This window comes from Hoplias malabaricus, chromosome 3 (assembly GCF_029633855.1).
Source record: "Hoplias malabaricus isolate fHopMal1 chromosome 3, fHopMal1.hap1, whole genome shotgun sequence".
Taxonomy (NCBI): Eukaryota; Metazoa; Chordata; class Actinopteri; order Characiformes; family Erythrinidae; genus Hoplias; species Hoplias malabaricus.
In genome coordinates, this window is record NC_089802.1 from 9,388,176 (window position 1) to 9,406,416 (window position 18,241).

General features: G+C 42.0%; 1 protein-coding gene across 1 annotated transcript; it reads left to right on the forward strand.

Moving 5' to 3' along the window:
• The first annotated feature begins 775 nt into the window (after positions 1–775).
• On the forward strand, positions 776–16,810 carry foxn2b (forkhead box N2b). The gene is made up of 6 exons (XM_066665174.1): positions 776–1,003; positions 7,769–8,367; positions 9,309–9,433; positions 10,081–10,136; positions 10,491–10,559; positions 13,805–16,810. The coding sequence occupies exons 1-6, from the start codon at positions 994–996 to the stop codon at positions 14,161–14,163; spliced, it is 1,218 nt and encodes a 405-aa protein (XP_066521271.1). The 5' UTR covers positions 776–993; the 3' UTR covers positions 14,164–16,810.
• The last annotated feature ends 1,431 nt before the right edge of the window (positions 16,811–18,241 follow it).

Below are 18,241 nucleotides of genomic sequence, written 5' to 3' on the forward strand. Positions count from 1 at the left end.
TCCGATTCCTTACAGATAGGAATCAATATTCGACTCCAAAGCTTTGGATTCGATTTCATTCAAAGATTTTCAGTTCTGTCAGTACTTGCGTCATAAATGGCATATTTATATACTAAAGTCTGTATTACATTAATTAATGTCACTCTGAATGAGAACAAGAAATATGTTCAAGTGAACAGTGTGTCAACATCTGCAGCAGATCTTGCTCAAACTGAAAATGTGGTGGACAACACAACATGACAGTACTATTTCAAAACCACACAATATTCATTTAGATTTTGGTTGCAAGCTTCTGCATGTATTACGCATGACAGCTCATGCACCTACTGACGAACAACAAAAAAGGCAACACATCAATGTGCACCAAACTTTTTTTCCGTTTATAGAGTTCAGTGTACACACTGCACTATGCAGACAATTAAAGAAAGGTACTGACACCATCGACGTCATTTGTAACTAGAAACCCTCCTTGCTGGACATAGTGCCATATTTTTATGTCCTTTACTTATATATTGCACTATAAAGGCAGTGCGGAGCCGTCTGAGATTGACCATTGGCTTCTGGAATGGAGTTTATTGTATGGAGTCGACTCTTGTCTCTGAAGAATTTGATTCGGAGTCGACTCCTGAATGTCTGGACTCGAACAGCCCTAGTGCTGAGGTTCGCTAAAAAAATGGAAAAGGGGGAAAGAATAAAAAAAGTGCTACTGCGCTGCGGCAGTTGTCAGGGGAGATCGGAGAGCCGCGCTGTGATTGGCTGAGGTGACCCTGTTGCCTTGGCTACGGCGGGGGGGGTCTGGTAGCGTTGCTGTGCAGCGTGATCTCTGCGCTGCGCTGCGTGTATGGAGGAAGCAGCTGCTGATCTTTTGACACACACACACACACACACACAGAGGCGCACACACAGAGCACAACACGAGAGGAAAATAAAAGAGTGAAAAGGCGACTGACTGTATGAGCGCAACGAGGCTTCGGCGGCGGACGCGACCTTAGAATGCACGAATGTAAGTGAACGTCTGTTTATTATTGCTCCAGGTCTGTTCACATATAAACCGAATATACACCAGCGTGTTTGTTCAGACAGTAACACGCTCACACAAACACGCTCACACAACGCTGATAGAAACCCGACACAGCTCACTAAGGCCTCGGCTCGATATTTATTCCCTCTCAAGCCTGTGTAACATTGCTGAGGTATTTATGACTGAAAATGAAAAAGGAAAAATTCGGACCATGTGATCCACTTATCAACTAAGTTGATATAGAGGAATGCGCACGTTTTTTGTCTTTAAACTCAATCACCTGCAGTCAGCCCGTCCTATCCAGTTTTAAGTATATTTAATGTATTTATAACAGCACAAACAAGGAATGTTTTTTTTTACTGAAGGCTATTTCTACGCGAATCCAACTACGAGGCTGAAGTTGTCTTCGATTTTTTTCTATTCCACCTTAAATGATGGGCGCCAGGCTGTATCTGCAACGCCATTTAAGGTGGAAAGGAAAATTCGAATAAGAAGAAGTGAACTTCAGACTCGCTGAACAAACTGCGCTACCTCGTTTCTCAGAAGACACGCATTAGCTGTTTGGCTACGGGCGTTAGCCGAGCTGGACCCGCTCTCCGCGGGTTTAGACTGTTGTCAATTGTCGGTTGTGTTTGTTTGGTTTATTAATATCTCCGTCCATTTTATAAGTTACACGTTTAGATTATTGACGACTTAATGGTGGCTCCGTGTATCATACGTCAGTCTGGTGTTGGATATATACAGGTTTAGGTGCTTTATTTGGTGGACTCGTGTGTTCAAAGCCAACAGACTACGCTGAATAACACGTTCGTCGAGCAAAGGCGAGAATCTCGCTCAGGGTTTGTTTTGAAAGGTTATTAGTGAAGGTTACAGTGCTGCTGAGAATCTAGGGCAACTATGTAAGAGAGAGAGAGAGAGAGTGGAGGGTGGGGGCTGCTATTGTTACTTTTTGTTTCCTTTTTGGTGTGTTTGTCTAATATCCGTGGCCATTCATTTCCAGCACGGCGTTTCAAAGTGAAGGTGAAACCAAGCCCGTGATAAGTAAATGTATAGGCGGTGTATCCGGCGGACGAGTCCGATTATAAACGAGTGAGTGACACTGACACGTGGTCAGAAGCAGCTCAGAGCTGGGCAGGACGAGCAGGCAACTCCTGTCACATGATCACAGCGCTGAGTTCTGCTTTTCGTGGCCGCACACTATCCACTTAAACAGCCTCTAGCTGTAAACACACACAGACACTCACACACATCTAAATGACTGGTATTCACAAGGCAAGATGTCTGTGTTGGCTAGATAACTTGAGCCAAGAGTGGAGGGTTCTTCTTTGGGAATGTCACTCAGATCCTTTCCTACTTTTAATTGAGACTTCAATTGAGAAACCTTTCCTTAGTAGAATACCCATTGAGAGGAGTCTGGTTGCTGTAGGAGCTCTACAGTGCATGTGTGACATAAATTCATCCCTTTTTAGCTCTATGGCTTGAGTCAGGAGTAGATGATTCTCCAGTGGGAATGACCTCCATAACTTTCCCATTGGGCTGGTTTGATTTTAGGCTGAAATTATCAGGTTAAACAGAGAAATCCTACTTCCTGGGCAGATAACACTCCTGTGTTCAGTGTTTGTTCAGGTTAATGTGGGTGCTTTATCGTCACAGGGCTCTATAACTATCCACATCATTCTTATATCAGTTCAGAATACTTTCATTATACAGCAAAAGAAAAGAAAAAGCCTGAAAATTTGTGTTATTAAATCATTAATATTGTCAGTTTAGGGGTGGGTAAACAAGCAGTGTCACTTTTAAAGGAGGATTAATTTAAGTATTTAAATCTGTGTTTACAGGGTGTTTACTGCTGTCATATATTGTGTTTGTATTTGCTGTACATTAGTCCGAAGCTCTGAGTAAGGCCTGTTGTTTCTCAGTAGCGATAAATAAAGGTTTTAGAGTTTTACCGTTCAAACGCCCTAGTATAGTTTCAGCCTAACTCGCCAGGTGTTATACAGTAGATTATACAAGGTTGTTACACACCTGTGGTATAGAAGGATATACTGTGACTATCACTCTGTGCACTTCACCATTGACAGTACATCAGCTTGACGATTCGGAGCCAAATCAGAGTCTCTATGTTGTTTTGATGTACTTGGTGCATTGTCAGTAGGTGCAGAAAGAGATTTGTCCAGTGTATTTTTCTCAAGACCTGTCCAATGTGCTGGATTAATGAACAGAGCGATAGCTGCCCCTTTTATTGCTGCTCTCAGGAGGGCTCTTGTAGGCCACAGCAAATGATCCCTTGCTTATTGCTGCTCTCCTGACACCAGGCTGGGAAATTAATTAGTCTCATTATGACTCTCACAATGACAGATATGTTCTGCCCTTTTCCTCGAATGGATGTGTTCTTGTTATTTTCTCTCAGAAAATGCAGAGTCTGCAATTTACTTTAAAAGTCTCTGTTGTAGTTACCGGAAAAGTCTAACTGAGCTGTGCATTTTTAATTATTAGACTTCGTTGTGAAAGGGTCCTTAGAAAAAATGCCGTAATGTTTTGTTGTTGTGAAAATCCTGGTTCTGAATTAAAGAGATACTTGCGCTGGTCCAAAAACAAAACAAATATATTCCATTTTATTGCCCTTGCATAGTCGTCTTTATTTAGTTGGGTCATTTTGCACTTCCAAAACATGACACAACTGAATAAACAAGCACGACTGGTGCCCCAGCTTTCACCCACCATCTAACGACTGTGTCCTTTGTCTGTGGACCCCTCCTCCTCCCATCTTCTCGTTATGGCCCAGCTGCACATATTTCTCATCTGTAGTTAGCCTCTTTTTGTTTCTCGTGCCCTCAGCGGCAGACCGAGAGGTACGACTCGCATCCCCTCGAGGCTGGAAATGCTTTGGTTGCCATGGATACATGGTGACACTGGGGCGTGGTAATCAAATATAGGCACTGCTCAGGATTTCAGTTGCAAATGTGAACCCCCAAGTTTGACTAGGTAGCGTCCCAACCCCCCGCCTTTCTTCAGCTCAGCCTGGAGTGCTCCGGCTTCTCTCTTTCTCTGCCATCCCTCTCTCTTTCCTTCTGAAGGATTTAGGTCTTTAGAGCAGCCGGCAGGGCCATCAGGGCCCCTCTGCTCATTGACAGTGATGCTAATGCTGAGCGGTGCCTTGATGCAAAGATCCAGCTCTAGCCCCGTAGCCCCTGTGTCACCCTGGTTACAATGGCCTCTATTGTTTGGGTCACTCCTGCCTGAATAAACTGGGTGTGTTTAATAGAGATGGAAGGGTGTGAGAGTGACACAGGATGGAGAGCAGGCGGCACGCTGGTGGGACAGCGTGTACTATGGCAACTTAAACGTGTTTGTGTGCTAGAGGAAATGTGTCTGATGAAACAGTACTTTCACTGTCTAATTGGTACATGGACTTTAGCTACTGACCTCCATTTGTATGTTTCAGATCCATGTTTATTGCTGTTGGACATCTTAAGATATCTGTGCTCTTTATTGTGAGAATCTGATTCAGTCTAATTGAGCAAATAATCACCTATAATTTACCCAGTACTATGTGTAATCTGATTTGTTCTGATTGTTCTGTAAAAGTTTGTGGGAGAAAATGCTGAAATGAAACCTACAAGCCCTCAATGCATTGCTCAATTCTGTGCCCAGCTGATAATGTTCATGTCAAAGTTTTTTTTTTTTTTAACATTGGTTAATGGAACTTTCTTCAAAAATAATTCCCAGCCATTTTAAAGCAATGTCCTTGGTGTTTTGGATTACAGCTTTTCAGATTCCAGAGCACTTTCTTATGAATGTGTTTAAGTAGCTTGTGTACTGAACTGTTACCACGTGTTGTGGGAAACAGGACCCTAAACACATTCTCAACAACTTAGACTTTTTTATTGTATGAGATGTGTAACACCTAAGCGGAGTTTCAGAGTTTGTCAGAATTCTTTGCAGAATTTTCAAGAGCAAAGCGACAGATCCATTAGCCTCTGTCAGACATCTCATCAGTGTCAGGGACCCTGCCATGCAGAATATCTAAATCCAGGACGGATTTGTAAGAGAAAAAGTTTCGATATCAATAGCAGTTATTAATCTCCAGCTGCTGTGTAATGAGGGTAGGTGACCTTCCTGCTGGGCTGTCAGATCAACTCTCTCTGCGTTCTACCGAAACACCAGGAGCCAGTGACTCAAGCCTGATGCTCTGCAGACCAGTACTGACAGCGATAAGAACGTGCAGCACAGAAAATCCCTTCCCTGCAAGTGTTTCTGGCATAGACTCTGTGGTTGAGGTGGACTGATTAGACATGCTGGGCCACGCAGCACACTTTTCACAGTGTCACTCTGCTGTTTTATTACAGTTGAGCAATCGCTTCCCCAGCCCTCAGTGAGAAAAGTAGTTCAGCCGTGAATTAATCCTCTCTTAAACATTGATGTTAATTAGGCCGACGGAGCTGGATGATGAGAGGGGAAAGGTGAATGTAGGATATTTTTAGAAAAAGGTTTATCTTTATTTCTTCAGGGATGTGATGGACCAGCAGTATATTTCATTGTTAAATTAGTCTTGGTTGTTGAAGTGGAAGAATTTAATTTCGGTTGTCTTTGACTATGATACTTATTTTTAGCCACAAAAAAGGCCAAGCTTTGTGGTTGCGTTTGTCGGAAAGATACATGGCAAAGAAATGACTATTCAAATGTATGTGTGTGTGTGTTGTGTTGTGTTTTAAAACTGCTCCACCCATACACACTACGCATGTTTGTGTTTGAAGTGGCAGCCAACCATTGAGGCCTGTCATTAGCATTGTCTCTCTTTGTGGATGGAGAGCTTGTAGATGTGCTGATGAGCTTACAGGAGCAGGTTGGCTTTGTTTTGCTAATGGGGGTTAATGACAGCCAGTGTGTGTGATGCTGGGATTAGAGCAGATACTGGGAAAGCTGGGAATTTTATACAAGCAGCTTGAAAAGACACATACACTGTAATGTTCTGGTTGTTTTTTTTTTCTGATGCATTATCATGGATGGAACTAAAGTGCTTTAGCTCAAATCGGCAGATTTCTTTAAATGCAGAACCATGAACTCAGAATGTGCTGATTTTCTGTTCGAGGGCCCCACTGGATTGATTGGCTGGAATTGTATTGTTTATAATATGATAAAGGGACAAAATAAAGTGCCCTTTTAACACTACAAGGAGCATAATACAAATCCAAACCTAGCCCCTTTTATAAACAAATCTCCAAATACGTTTTCTCACGCTCTACAGAAGCTGATCATTTTGTCAACAATGAGACTTTCTCACATGAACAGGAAGAGTTTTTTTTTTAACTTGAGTGTTTTAGAAGCAAAGTATTGAAAGAGGAAGAAGCACCCCTCCACTTTCCTTCTCCCCTGCTGCACTCACCAAAGAGCGCAAGTGAGACACTGAGACGGACAGAAAGGAGAGAGGTAGATTGAAGAGAGGAGGAGTGATTCAGAGCAGCACTTTAGGTGATTATTTATTTATTGATGTGCTGTATGGTTTCCATGGCAGTGGCTCATTTGAGTGGTGGTACAAGTAAGAACAGAATGAGGCAGTCACTTTCCCCCAGCAGCCAGACCTCCTTTACTTCAGCTGATTATTTATTCATCAGTGTATTCTGGGTGATTTCCGTGGCTGTCCATCAGAGGAAGCCATTTAGTCTGCATCTGAGCCGCGCTGTGATTGGTCTGCTCGAGCTGTTGTCTCTCACCAGGACTCCAGGGGCTTCCTGTTCCTCCAGGCTGTCTGGGGCTGCCTCTCTGCCTGCGGCCATGACCAAGGAGATGGAGTCTGGTGCTCACACAGCCTCTTTGTCCTTCCCTGTCACTCTGTTTCACAGAGGGCATTACTGAGCCGTGAATACGGACGCTGGGATTTGTGCTCTGCTCTTCTGCTGCTTCGATCAGTAAGGCGTTGCTGAATACACACACAATGTGCGGTTGTGAACAGAAGGAGCGGATCAGAGTCCTTTCAGGCACTCGAGTAGACTCCTAAGAGGCCCTTAACTTTGTCCTGAGAATCCTCTCAAGAGCCTCTCAATTCTCCTAAGTAAGGAGAGGAAATAAAAGAGAGGGCAAAGAGAGAAGAAGATAACGGCTGACAATGTCCAGTGACAAATGGGGTTAAAACATCAAATATCAATAGGTCCTGTAATGCACCCTAAGAGAATTTTGGCCCTAGCTTCACTCAGTTGCTTTCATTGTTCTTGATACACCCTCAGTACTCAGCCTACATATTATAGAGTTAGAAAGATGTGTTATAAATGTTTTCTTAAATGTTTTCTTGGTGTTTTGAATATTAAAATGTCCTGATTCTAGAGCGCTCTAATTTTATCCTACCAGATTGGAATGTGTCGACATTCTCAAATATGATTAATGAAATATCTGCCCTGCAGGTGCTTTAAAAAATGTTTAGAGCGGACTTCACAAAATCATTTGAACTTGAGGAAGTTATCTGCAGCTGTCAAGTGCAAAATTTTAATGAAGAAGTTTCTAGATCATTCTGAAAGTAAATGTACTGTGCTAAATGTAGAGACACCTGTGATTTATCAAGCTAAAAACACACTCACGATTTTTCTCATCACTATTTCATGGCCTGCCATTTTCAGTTGACATTCAGAGACCAAACTATTTCTTAAATATGTTCTTAATGTCGCCCTTACTCTCTGTCTCTTTTTGTCTTTGCTGGTACACAGAAATCTCAGTAACAAATATATTTATCTTAACCTCCTTCTCTTTTCATAGATCCTCCTGGTTTGATGGGTCCAATAATCGGCATGTCTCCAGATAAGAAAGCTGAATCTCCAGGCTCTCAGGGTGTGTGTGGAGCAGGGACTCTCCCAGAAGCAGAGAGCGCTTCCAGCCCTATGGCCACTAGCCTGGACCAGATTGGCCCTGCCGGGGTTGCAGGCGGTTCTAGGGCAGAGACTGAGGATGATGAGTTGACCAATCTGAACTGGCTCCACGAGAACCTGCTGCAGAACTTCACTTTGGGAGGACCTGAGGCCCCGCCCTGCCGAGGGCCCTTGTTTGACATTGAGGGCAGTATTAGCTCACCCCATTGCCACAGTCTGTCCTCATCCTCCGCTTCTTCTGTTTCTTCTGGAAGTCCAGGGAGTGAAAGAGATCCTCTCAAATCGAAGCCCCCATTTTCCTTCTCCCTTCTCATCTACATGGCTATTGAGCAGTCACCTAGCAAATCTCTTCCTGTAAAAGACATCTATGGCTGGATCCTGGAACACTTCCCGTATTTCTCCAGTGCCCCTACTGGCTGGAAGAACTCAGTGCGCCACAACCTGTCCCTCAACAAGTGCTTCCGCAAGGTAGATCGGAGCCTAGGGAAGGTAAGAAAGTGACCAGTTTATCAAAGCCATATAGAGAAGGGGTCACCAACAGTTAAACAGAAGCACATTCGAATGTACTTTATAGTCTTTGAACATTTGACTGTTTATGTGAGGTGTGGTCATTCTTGGAAGAGGAAACTTCATTCACACGGGTGCAGATATGATTATTGTGTCTGATAAAGAACTATTCTGCCAAAAGCTAATAAAGATTCAGTTTCTTCCACTGTAAAAACAACTAACGGTGGGCAAAAATATTTCCTTGCATTGGGACATTCAATTAACCAGGTCATGAGAAATGTAACATGTTGATATTGTGCTTGTTGAGAGCTGGCTGTCAGAAGCAGAGCACATGGCTGGTTGAGCAAGGGTGCAAAAGAGCTGAGCTTTCAGTTAATTTTGGTGTGAACCAGAGAAAGCGATTGCGATGATGTTGCATTAACGTGTGTGTGTCTGTGTCTGTACGAGTGTGTGAATCTGTGGGTTTCATATGGAGCAGCCTGGTGTCTGTTGCCATGGTGATATTTCCTCTTTCCTGTTTATGAGCACGGCTGGTGATTTGAGTCAAGGTCATATCACCCCTGCAGGACCACACCTCAAAGAGGTGATGAGCCTGTTTTATGTACACTTAACAGAATGTGCTCTTACACGTCCAGACACACAAATATATGTCGTAAACGTCCTGTTACTGTCCTGTTCTGTGGATCTGCCTGAGGACATTTTTGTGGCTTTAGCACTTGTTTAAATATTACGTATGACTGAGCACCACAGAAAAAAAAAAGACAAAGCTCAGGCTTGTTGTTGTGGAGCAGGTGTGTGGTTATGTGAGTAAACCACTCAGCGGAATTTAGTCATGGTGCTTCCTGAAAGCTCTGTGCCTATCACAGCTTGCTGATGTCAAACTAGTTCCTTGGAATTTTAACCACTCCCCCTCTTTGATTCAGACCAATGGTAAAGGCTCTCTGTGGTGCGTTCATCCCGAGTTCCGGCCCACTCTGATGCAAGCACTGAAGAAACAGCATTTCCCAAATGCACACGCCTTCTACACCCCACCTGCCTCCCCTCCCAGGTACATTCATTTAAATTAATCAGAATTTGAAAAAATTAATTTGCCACGTCGTTACACAATCAGGAAATGAAACTTGCTGCGTGTATGACATGCACATGGTAAAAACCCACAAATACAAGCTATTTAAAGCCAACTGAGTTAAAGACGAATAAGGCACTCACAATCACTTTTTAATCACTATCACTACAATCACTCATTTTAGGGTACAGTTGTTCCCTGATGAGAAGTTTGCAAATGGTAAAACAAACATGTTGTCTCATAAAACAACTCCCCTACACTACAAAGGACAGCTTTGTTCAAATTATGTAAATAAACCAAATATCAACAAAAATGGAAACACATATTTCTCTGGACAGTGAACATTTATTACAATACTGGTGTCCTCAGCAATAAATTACATTGTTATTAAGTATTATTTTCTCAGTCACTTAGCAGTCTGTTATTTTCCATTAGAGTGTAAATAGTTCATCCGTTCCCATTACTGTATTCAGGGTATTTTTAAAAGCTCTTCTTGAAGCCTACCACAATAACAGAATCAATATTCATATAAAATCAGAGATTTTTTTACAAATGCCTAAAGCTTCTATGTCAAAACTATACAGTGTGTGTTTTGTGTGTTAGTGATACCTGTCTGCTTTTCCTCATAGTGCCTCATCTCCTCCTCGTCACCTGTTCACACTGGAGCAGGGCTACTCTTTGAAAGGTAAGAGGACTTAACTGATGTACCTCAGTGCATTAGTTCTGTTCTGGAGGACTTTAAGCGGGTCATATCCTTCACACACCATTAGTAGATGTATCATTACACATTTAAGCATATCACTCATCTCGGCTGCTTTTGTTCAGTTCATCCTCTGCCGGTCCACACTGCGCGCAAATGCCATCTCTCTCCTGTATTTTGTAACCTTGACAACCAAGGCACTGGTGCTTTGTAATGAGGGATCGCACTGGCTGCAAGTGACTCATTCACTCACACACGCGCACACACACACACACACAAGCAGTCTAGTGCGCTGACAGTTGAAACCTTTGTCCATCCAATGTTTCTTTCTCTTTTCAGAATCTGATTTTGATGCTGCCACTGCCATGATGCTCTTAAAGTCTGCCTCAGAGCAGAACATTGATCCATGTAAGAGAACACCATTATACAGATATCATCCATCACTCTGGCTCCAGTTCTTTTCTCCCCTCATATATCAGTTTTATTTTCTGTATGTGAAAGTGAATACATGTTTATAGTGTAGGCATGTACACAGAGACGCCAGTTTATTTCATACACCTACATCTACCACTGTACCTACAATCCTGAACCATGCAGATGCCCAGTATAGATTTATAGTTAACTGTTTTATATCTACCCCTTGAACCTGCTAAAAATTAGGCAAACAAGTTTTTTTGTGGATTCTGTTGGTAACCCTTACTTTAGCCTGTCTGTCAGTGGAAAGGGACCACCGACGCCACTGATGATCAGCTATATTTGGACAGTGAACCATTCACGGCACAGCACTGACGTAAGAACAATGTGGTAGTGCCATGGTTGTGTGTCTTGTCTTATTACAAGTGTATAAGCCCCATTAGTGTTCTTGTTAGTGTAACTGTGGCTGTGAGAAGACTACCTAGATGACAAATGTACAATATAGAGTTGTCCTATGATCAGAAACTGACCACTGATGAACATTAGAGGATGATTAGCACACATTCTGTGTGGAAAAATAATATAGTCTATAGTTCAAGTTCAAGTTCAAGAAGTTTATTGTCATTTCAGCAGTATATAGTGTTTACAGTACACAGTGAAACGAAATAGCGTTCCTCCAGGACCAAGGTGCTACATAAGACAATACACAACATTAAAGTGCGACTAGTGTAAAGCTAGTGCAACATGAAACAGTGCACACGCATTAAAGTGCAAAGGACATAGAACACAAAACAATACACAACATTAAAGTGCAACTAGTACAATCTAGTGCAACATAAACCAGTGCATACACATTAAAGTGCAGAAGATATGGCTAAGAAAAATACAAAACAATGTCCCTACAGTACAATACAATACAATGTAATACAAGACAAGGCAAAAACCATAAGTACGGAGGGGATGAGGGAGAGAGACACTGCAATTTAAAGTGTATTTGTGCTGTAAACGGTAACTGGATGTAAACATGATGTAAACCGGATATGTGAAAACATTTACAGTCCAACAGACCAGTGTTTGTGTGAAGTGTGTGTGTGTGTGTGTGTGTGTGTGTGCTTCTTTCAGTCCAGTCTTAGTCTCTAGGTGTTCAGGAGTCTGATAGCATGTGGGAAGAAGCTGTTACGGAGTCTGGATGTGAGGGCTCGAATGCTTCGATACCTTTTTCCAGACGGCAGTAGGTTGAAGAGTGTGTGTGAAGGGTGTGTGTGATCTCCCACAATGCTGAGTGCTTTGCGAGTGCAGCGAGTGGTGTAGATGTCTGTAATGGAGGGAAGAGACACACCGATAATCTTCTCAGCTGTCCTCACGATCCGCTGGAGGGACTTGCGATCTGCCACAGTGCAGTTCCCAAACCAGACAGAGATGCAGCTGGTCATGATGCTCTCGATGACTCCTCTGTAGAAAGTGGTGAGAATTGGAGGGGGGAGATGAACCTTCTTCAGCCTTCGCAGGAAGTAGAGGCGTTGCTGGGCTTTCTTTTTGATGTTACTGGTGTTAGTGGACCAAGTGAGATCATCCGCTAGGTGAACACCAAGGAATTTGGTATTCCTGACAATCTCCACAGCAGAGTTGTCGATGTTCAGCGGCGAGTGCTCACCCCTTGTTTTTCTGAAGTCTACAACCATCTCTTTGGTTTAATCATATATAGCTATAATCATATATAGCTATAATCATATACCTATAAGGTGAATTCAGATGTTATGTCTAAGTAACCAGTACACAACATTATACCAGTGAATCACTCACTAACATCCAACTGTCTAAACAATATATTATCAGCAGTGCTCCTGAAGTCCTATTCATTGATGGGGTGTAGAATGAGAGATTTTTAGTTTGTGAGTGTTAATTATTAAGCTGATTGTAGCGTAGTAAAATAGTGGTAACAACAGCCACAAGCGGTAATTGCCGGACCGCTTACCAGGCAGGCCTAGAAGAGGCATTTGCGCTTATTGACTAACTGACTCCTAATGTTGATTTGCGTATGCGCCAGTAGGAACTGTTAATTCAGCCGTATTTCACAGAGAGAACTTAAGGTGGTACCACTACACCGTCTGTTGTTAGTTCAGCCATATTTCACATTCCAGTTCGTGAATAAATTTGGAACCATTGGTGGTGACCAGAGGTCCACTTTTCCCTGGACAAGTACTCTTTTTGGGACCTATAAAAAGCATGTTCAAGGGGTCAGAGTGTTGACAGCTGAATTGGGACACACTCGCGCCGCTTCAGCGCTGTAGGTCCACAATCCACCGTGATGCAGCTCAGTGTTTTACTGGAGCCTCGAACAGAATTGTGTTAAACGTTGAGCTAATATTTATATAGTCTCTTCTTTGTTTCTCTAGTTTGGAGACTGTGTCAGAGCCTTTTGTTTTCTACTATTTATTTAACAAACAGAAAGTCATCTTGTCTGTCCCTATAACGACACGAATAAACAGACACATCTCACCGTTACTGACTTTCTGACGAGTAAATTACATCTGCACAGCTTTTTGTTTAACTTTACACGAAAATGGACAAAATCCCCAGATTATTAAAGCCAGAAAACCAGAGTGAGGTGTTACTCAACATAAACAAAGCTGTGAATTAGTTACAGGACCGTTTTATCAGTCGGACCTTTATAGTAATAAATATCTTGTTCCCAGCGATGCCCTGTTCCTTTATCAAGTGGAGATTACTTGGTTGATACAATCTTAAGGTGCTTGGTTTTAGAAATGTTCAAAAACTTAAATGTTACCTTGTTGCTTTCTGGTAAACAGTTGCTTTAATGTGATCTCAGGACAGTGCTTCAGCAACAGACAGGATAAACAGTTTTTATAGTTTGTTATTATTGTAAACAACGACATTGATATGAAGCACCAAAGCTTCTCCAGCCCAATGACCAAGGTATGTATTTTGGGCTTTCCTGTTTTTGAAATGCCAGAAAATCCTCTGTGACAATGACTATATGGCTAATGGTGGTCCGGCTAATGACTATATGGCTAATGGTGGTCCGGCTAATGGCTAAATGGCTAATGGTAGTCCGGTGGTCTCTTTGCTCTTGTTGTAGACTTAAGAACGGTTATAAACGGTAAAAGGTTAGATTTAACTGAATGGCAAGGTTTTTCAGCAAATGGCAGCTGTCCTTAATTTTGGTTTGCCTTTGTCTAATGTAACACCAATCACTTCTTTTAATATTTTTGTCTCAGGCGATCAAGAGGGGCCCATTGACCTGTCGCGTAGGGACCTGGTGGTCGTGAGTCGGGATCCAAAACAAGACCACACCTACAGCAGCCCCTCTGTTTCCTGTACACAACAGCAGATGCCTCGTTATCAAGCTGTGGTCTCTAGTCTTGTTGCGCATGTGGAGCAGGAACGAAGGGGCACTGGCCACAGCAACCACGGAATCATCCGAAGCCACCAATCTTTAAAACGGGTCAGACGAGAGTCCAGGACCGAGGTGGACGAAGAGTTAAAAGAAGCGGCCGGATCGCTCCTGCACTTGGCTGGTATTTGCACCAGTCTGGGTGCCTCGAGACGCAAGAGCAGAAAGCTAAACAGTAAATGAAGCCCAGATTCCCTATCCTGTTAACCCCTTTATTCCCAGCCCCTTAATATGTGACTGGTTCCTGTGGCCCGTCTGGCCTCTCTCCTCTGGTTCCCTTCTCACTGACATTAGTATGTTTGAGATTTTTTTTTCAAATCTGAAACAAATGCTCCCTATCATCTCATCAAACAGGCAATACTAATACATACGCAGGAGAGAAAAGCCATACTTGACACTTTCTTTTGTTGTGTAGAAAAGAGTAGAAGGAAAGAAGAGGTGCACACTCACGTAAACCACCACCTGCATATGTTATGTTCAGGAGTAAAAGGGTGTGAGGAGGAAAAGGAGAACTTTGGAAAACAGAACAAAAACTAAACAAAAAACAAACAAGATTAACCCAGAGGAGATTTGCATGCTTCCACATCTAAAAACAACACAAACTTATTTATACTGAGAATGAATGCATGGATATCACAAACTCCCAAGTGGCTTGGGCTTCATCATAGAGGGAAAAAAAGCTGAATAAGAGGAAAAAAAAAAAAGAAAGATGAAAGTGCCATTGGTTTTGGATCTTAAAACGTTGGTTGAGAAATCTGATACAAAGATAAATGCAATAATTAGTTGACCTAAATACTTGTAGTTATTTTATTTTTGTACTGCTGTTTTTGTATTTTGTCTGGTGAAAATGGCATGTCCCCTGGAGCCTTGTTCTATCACCGCTATGATGTCAAAACCATGTGACTTTCCTGTTCATTCTGATTGGATCAGTGCCCCAAACCACCTCCCTGAGCAGTACAGTTATTGTGTCATGCAGTTGTGGAGATTAACGGCTTGAAAGCAAAGCTGTTACTCTTTGCATGCACATTCACTTTAGTATTTATTCACCATTTATCTGTATAGTCAGTGTAGACATGTGCCATCATGCTCACTAGTTTAATTCCCTGTGAACTTGAGCGCTGAAGCAAGTTATAGGAAACAACACAACCTCTTTATTTCTTTTGCAACTCATTGTGTCGCTTAGTCTTGCTGCCATTTAAGAAATGATCATCAACATTTGTTTGTGGTGCCAGCTCTTGAGAGCAGAGACTTGCTGAATCGAAGATTCCCCTCAGTGGACAGTCGCAGGAGCTGTGAGAACCACTGCTCCCGGGTTTGAAGCAACCGAGCACTCCACTGCGCACACAACCTCCAGAGAGTTCTGCATGCTTGAGAGGAAACCAGTGACAATGCAGACTCTGGAAGAAAAGCTACTGTGGGTCAGACTGAGGCAGCCAAGAGAGGAAAAAACACTCATATTTCTGCAGCCCTTTTTTATTTTTTTGGGAGGAAGTCATGGGAGCAGACCTACAGGAAGCCAAGCTGATGAGAGAGGAAGTTTATGTGTGTGGCCAAGGTGCAGAGTGATGTTAGAAATGGCTGCAGAATTCTGATCAGAATATAATGAATCTGACCTGAGCAAGGTGCTGTCCCTATTCAGGATTTTTGTGTTTTTATGTTTATTTGGAATTGACAGTTGTAAATGACCCTACCATTATTTTTTTTGGTGTTCTATGTGTTTTTAAGGCTGTGTTCAGGTTTTACCTACCTGAATATGTGAAATGCCATTGCCATTTATTCCTAATTCTGCCCAGAAACCACTGCACCTGGCATTCCAGTAACTGGTCCGTAACTACTGAGCCTATTGAACAACAGCAGTTACTAACACAGCAGCTAGTATTCTGTTACTTACAGGGGCATTCTGACAATTTCAGTTTTCTTTCCTCCCTCACTATTTATAAACAAAGCCTTTCAGAGTGTTTTATGAAGCATTTTGATTTCTTTACAGTGTGGGTGACACGAACAAGGGGTTGGGTGGTCTGCAGTGCAGGTATGGCCATTTTATTGGGCATCTAAAATTACCAATGCACCTACATGTGGCATGTTTTTATATGTGACTATAATAGTAAGACTGTTCAATCTGAAAATAAATGGTTCTTAAGGCGGGCTTTTGCATTCCACCTTGCATTAAAATCTCCTTCAGTGTATTTTTAAAAACACATTTAGGCTAAAAGCATTCTTTGTAAAACTACTGTAAAACAGTGTCTCAGGCAGCATAATTATAATCATTTAATTTCATGCCATGACATTCTAAGAGGAAAACGTCAGACACTGGGTTCTTATATCGACGACTGTATGGTTTTTCACTCTGAACGGCCTTGTTTATAACTTTAGCAATTCAATTATGTGGACTTTTTAAACAGTAGAATTCCCTTTAAACTGCCTGCTATAATGATGCTGTTGCCCTGCCACTTTCACCAAGGCTCCCTGTTTCCTTGATCTGTGCATAGTGATAACACAGAATGCCAGTATTATTAGAGATGGTTTAGATGAAGACAGCTGTAGTATTACATTTGAAGGTTATAAATACAGGCACTCGTTTCTCCCAGACCTGGAATATTTAATTAAAGGCTCAGCTTCTGACAACCTCATGATACAGGAGAGTGATAGTTATTTCCCTATTATTATTATTATTATTATTATGTCCCACAGATTGAAAGCTGCAATCCAGTTTGCTCGCATTTGTCTGCCATGTCTGTCTAACAGACTCAACCTTTTGGTTTTGTAAGCTAACCTCTGTTAATAAAATGTTTATAAAGTTTATTTTTGCCAAAGATATGCAATTGTTGCATTATATATGGTATTACAAAATAATAATAATAAAAAAATTGTTTCTTTTATGGCTGTCTCTGTTGCTCATGATTCTAAAGCTGTCACAGCTGTCAGGCGGAGAAGTGGGTCTTTGGAAGATTTAATCTCTTAAAACAACAAAAAGCTTGTATTTTTGTTTTATTGAGCAATAACGCCCCCTGCTGGTGTAAGTAAGCAAAAATGTCTATTTTTTTCTTGTCTTTTTCTCTCCGCTCAAGTCAAGGAAATGATTCCTTAGGCTTGTGATGTAAGAAACCCTGGTTATCTATTTTTGCTCGTATTTGGAGCACTGCAGTGTCAAAGTGGAAATCCTTAGCCATGACAATGACTGCTTGTTTTGTTAAAGACTTTTACCTTTAAAGATTTTTTTACTGGACTGAGAACGACCCGTTCCTCTACATTTTTATGTTATCAACAATTAATTAATTTATTTTAATTTAACGTTACACTTATATAGCGCCTTTCTAGAGCCCAAGGATGCTTTACAATCAACACTCAACATTCAATCCACACACACACACACTGACGTGAAGCGGCAGCCAAACGCACACAGCGTACTCTCGACCAGGAACGACCGTCCACCTGGAGGACTGCATCGGGCACTAGGGTTTCACCCTGGATACAGCACCAGTCCATATCTGGGCCCACACACACAGACATTCATTCACATACACACTCATTCACTCACACACCAGGACAGTTTAGAGAGAAGCCAATTCACCTAACCTCCATGGTATTGGACTGTGAGCGGAATTAAATTGGTTGATTTTAGTTGACTATAAATTGATATTTTGTTTTTTCATAACATGCATAACATAACGGGGGGGGGGCATACAACGCTGCCGACTGCCGTTGTATGTTTAGCTGAACCTGTGTGTGCTTTTAGGTTCTTTACACCTTTATTTGCTGCACAAAATATGGGATTTTTTTTTTTATTGATCCGAGAACTTACATTAACGTTTCGGCATAGCTGCTCGAGATGAGGGTAGGTACATGAGCTTTGCCTGACGTAACCCAGGACAACTGACGTGCAGACTGACCAATTAAATGTTTACAGAGAAGGTTATCGACCAATAACGGTAGCTCTACAGTCAGACCGTCCAATCAGAAGATTTTAGGCTACTTCACCACGCCCCCTTCTCACTCAAGCGAACCAATCGGCGTATAGGAGGGCGGGACTAGTTTGTGAAACGCTTCTCGAAGTTCTATGTAAGCTCTAGAAAAACAAAATCCCGGACGTTTGTGAAATTCCGGCCGGACATTTTTTAAGTCTAAAAAAGAGGACATGTCCGGGTAAAAGAGGACCTCTGGTCACCCTACACAAGCAGGAATGAAAAATAAACAAATTGTTTTAATTTATATTTTTTCATATTCATCTTTTGTATTTTGTTGTATTTAGTTTAATTATGTT

Bases quoted from the DNA above. Each gene is read 5' to 3' on its own strand.
- foxn2b (XM_066665174.1), top strand. The intron at 9,434-10,080 runs GTACATTCATTT...TTTTCCTCATAG, and splicing joins CCACCTGCCTCCCCTCCCAG to TGCCTCATCTCCTCCTCGTC. The intron at 10,137-10,490 runs GTAAGAGGACTT...TTCTCTTTTCAG, and splicing joins GCAGGGCTACTCTTTGAAAG to AATCTGATTTTGATGCTGCC.